Source organism: Lepisma saccharinum, chromosome 25, assembly GCF_977018435.1.
Source record: "Lepisma saccharinum chromosome 25, izLepSacc3.1, whole genome shotgun sequence".
NCBI lineage: Eukaryota > Metazoa > Arthropoda > Insecta > Zygentoma > Lepismatidae > Lepisma > Lepisma saccharinum.
The window spans coordinates 3,899,460-3,901,156 of NC_139253.1; the positions used below are offsets into that span (position 1 = coordinate 3,899,460).

General features: G+C 44.4%; 1 protein-coding gene across 1 annotated transcript; it reads left to right on the forward strand.

The window, feature by feature from the left end:
• Nucleotides 1–707: 707 nt before the first annotated feature.
• LOC145978992 (uncharacterized) lies at nucleotides 708–1,307 on the forward strand. The gene has a single exon (XM_083112052.1). The coding sequence runs from the start codon at nucleotides 708–710 to the stop codon at nucleotides 1,305–1,307; it is 600 nt and encodes a 199-aa protein (XP_082968178.1).
• The last annotated feature ends 390 nt before the right edge of the window (nucleotides 1,308–1,697 follow it).

The window sequence follows — 1,697 nt, forward strand, 5'->3', positions numbered from 1 at the left end:
ACGTGTACAATTACTTTAAAATCGAGGTCGAGCAGAAAACGATTGTGGAGGGCGAAGCTGAGTGCCATGTTGCCAGACCTCAAGAAAGGACTGCCGCGGCGTGCGGGGTAAGTTTGCGTTTAGTGCAGAGAATTGTGAGCGAGGGGAAAAAATCTGTTCGTGCAAGTGGGACTGCTGTATTTCGATCACCAGGCAAAAATCCTCGCCGCGAAAAGCCTGTTACCGATATTGATGCATATTACGCAGGGAAGTTTTGAACATGTACAAAAATGGTGAATTTCCTACATCATTGAAACTCGCAAAGAAAATGAAGGCGCAATGTAAATTTGTTGGAAGCCGATGGTCAATGCTGCGTATTCTAAAGAGCATGGGGTTTAAATATAGAAAATGCAATGATGGACGTAAGATGTTAATGGAAAGGACGGACATCGTAGCTGCGAGAGCTGCATTCTTGCGAAAGATGCATTGCATCAAACAAGAAGGAAAATCACCTGTTTTCTACCTCGATGAAACGTGGGTTAACCTGAACCACACACGAAAAACAGAAATAAACGATGATGGTACGGGTGGCCTAAAAGTTCCTGTAGGAAAGGGGGGGGCGTCTGATTGTTTGCCACGTTGGCTCTGCAAACACCGGCTTCCTTCCAGATTGCAAATTGATTTTCAGAGCAAATTCGAAAAGCACATCTACCGATTACCACAATGAAATGACTGGTGCTGTTTTTAAGCAGTGGTTTGAAGAAAAATTAATTCCGAACCTTCCTCCAAATTCCACTATAGTTATGGATAATGCCAGCGTACACTCTGTAGAGTTAAATAAGGCCCCAACAACAAATACCAGGAAAGCAGAAATAATATCGTGGCTGGAAAAACACAATATTCCCCACGCATCTTCGCAAACCAGAGCAGAGCTTTTACTTTTCGTCAGGGATCACAAGCCGACGTCGAAATCATACGAAGTGGATACACTTGCAAGAGGATTCGGCCACCAAGTTGTGCGTCTGCCCCCGTACCATTGCCATTACAACCCCATCGAATTAATCTGGGCGCAAGTGAAATGTTACGTTGCAGAAAATAAAAACAACACTTTTAAAATGGCTGATGTCGAAAATTTGACGCACGAGGCTGTAGCGAACGTGCCAGTTTCTGCCTGGGATAAATGTGTGCAACATGCAGAACGTCTGCAAGAAGAGGATTATCACCGTGAAATCTCTCGAGACAGCATCATGGAGCCCTTCGTTATCAACCTCCAGGACTCCGACTATGAAGACACTGAGGGTGAAAATGAATCTTCTGAATCTGAGTAAAATCGCAGGTATGTATCTTCAGTTGCCGCATTCTTATCCAATTCATTTCTGTTTTGCGATTTCATTTGTATGTTTATAATTGTAGTATCTATGGAGACAATAATGCTTCGATTTCTTCGCTTAATGTCAAACGAAATTTCTTTTTTTATTTTGGCACAAAGATCTTGTTCATCGTTTCATTGCGGTGCGTGCGAAATACATCGCATATCCACGCGGCCGCCGATGTGGCAACGCTCTGCGCGAAGGTAGCAGACGACCGCCTTCCCAGTTGCTCTCTAGTCTAAGTCGGGCGGAACTTTCATGATGAATTGGGTAGGTGGAGTTAGTTGCAAGTCCGGCCAACAGATGTCTCGAGCATGCACTAATTTTTGTGCCTGCCTTGAGGCGCCA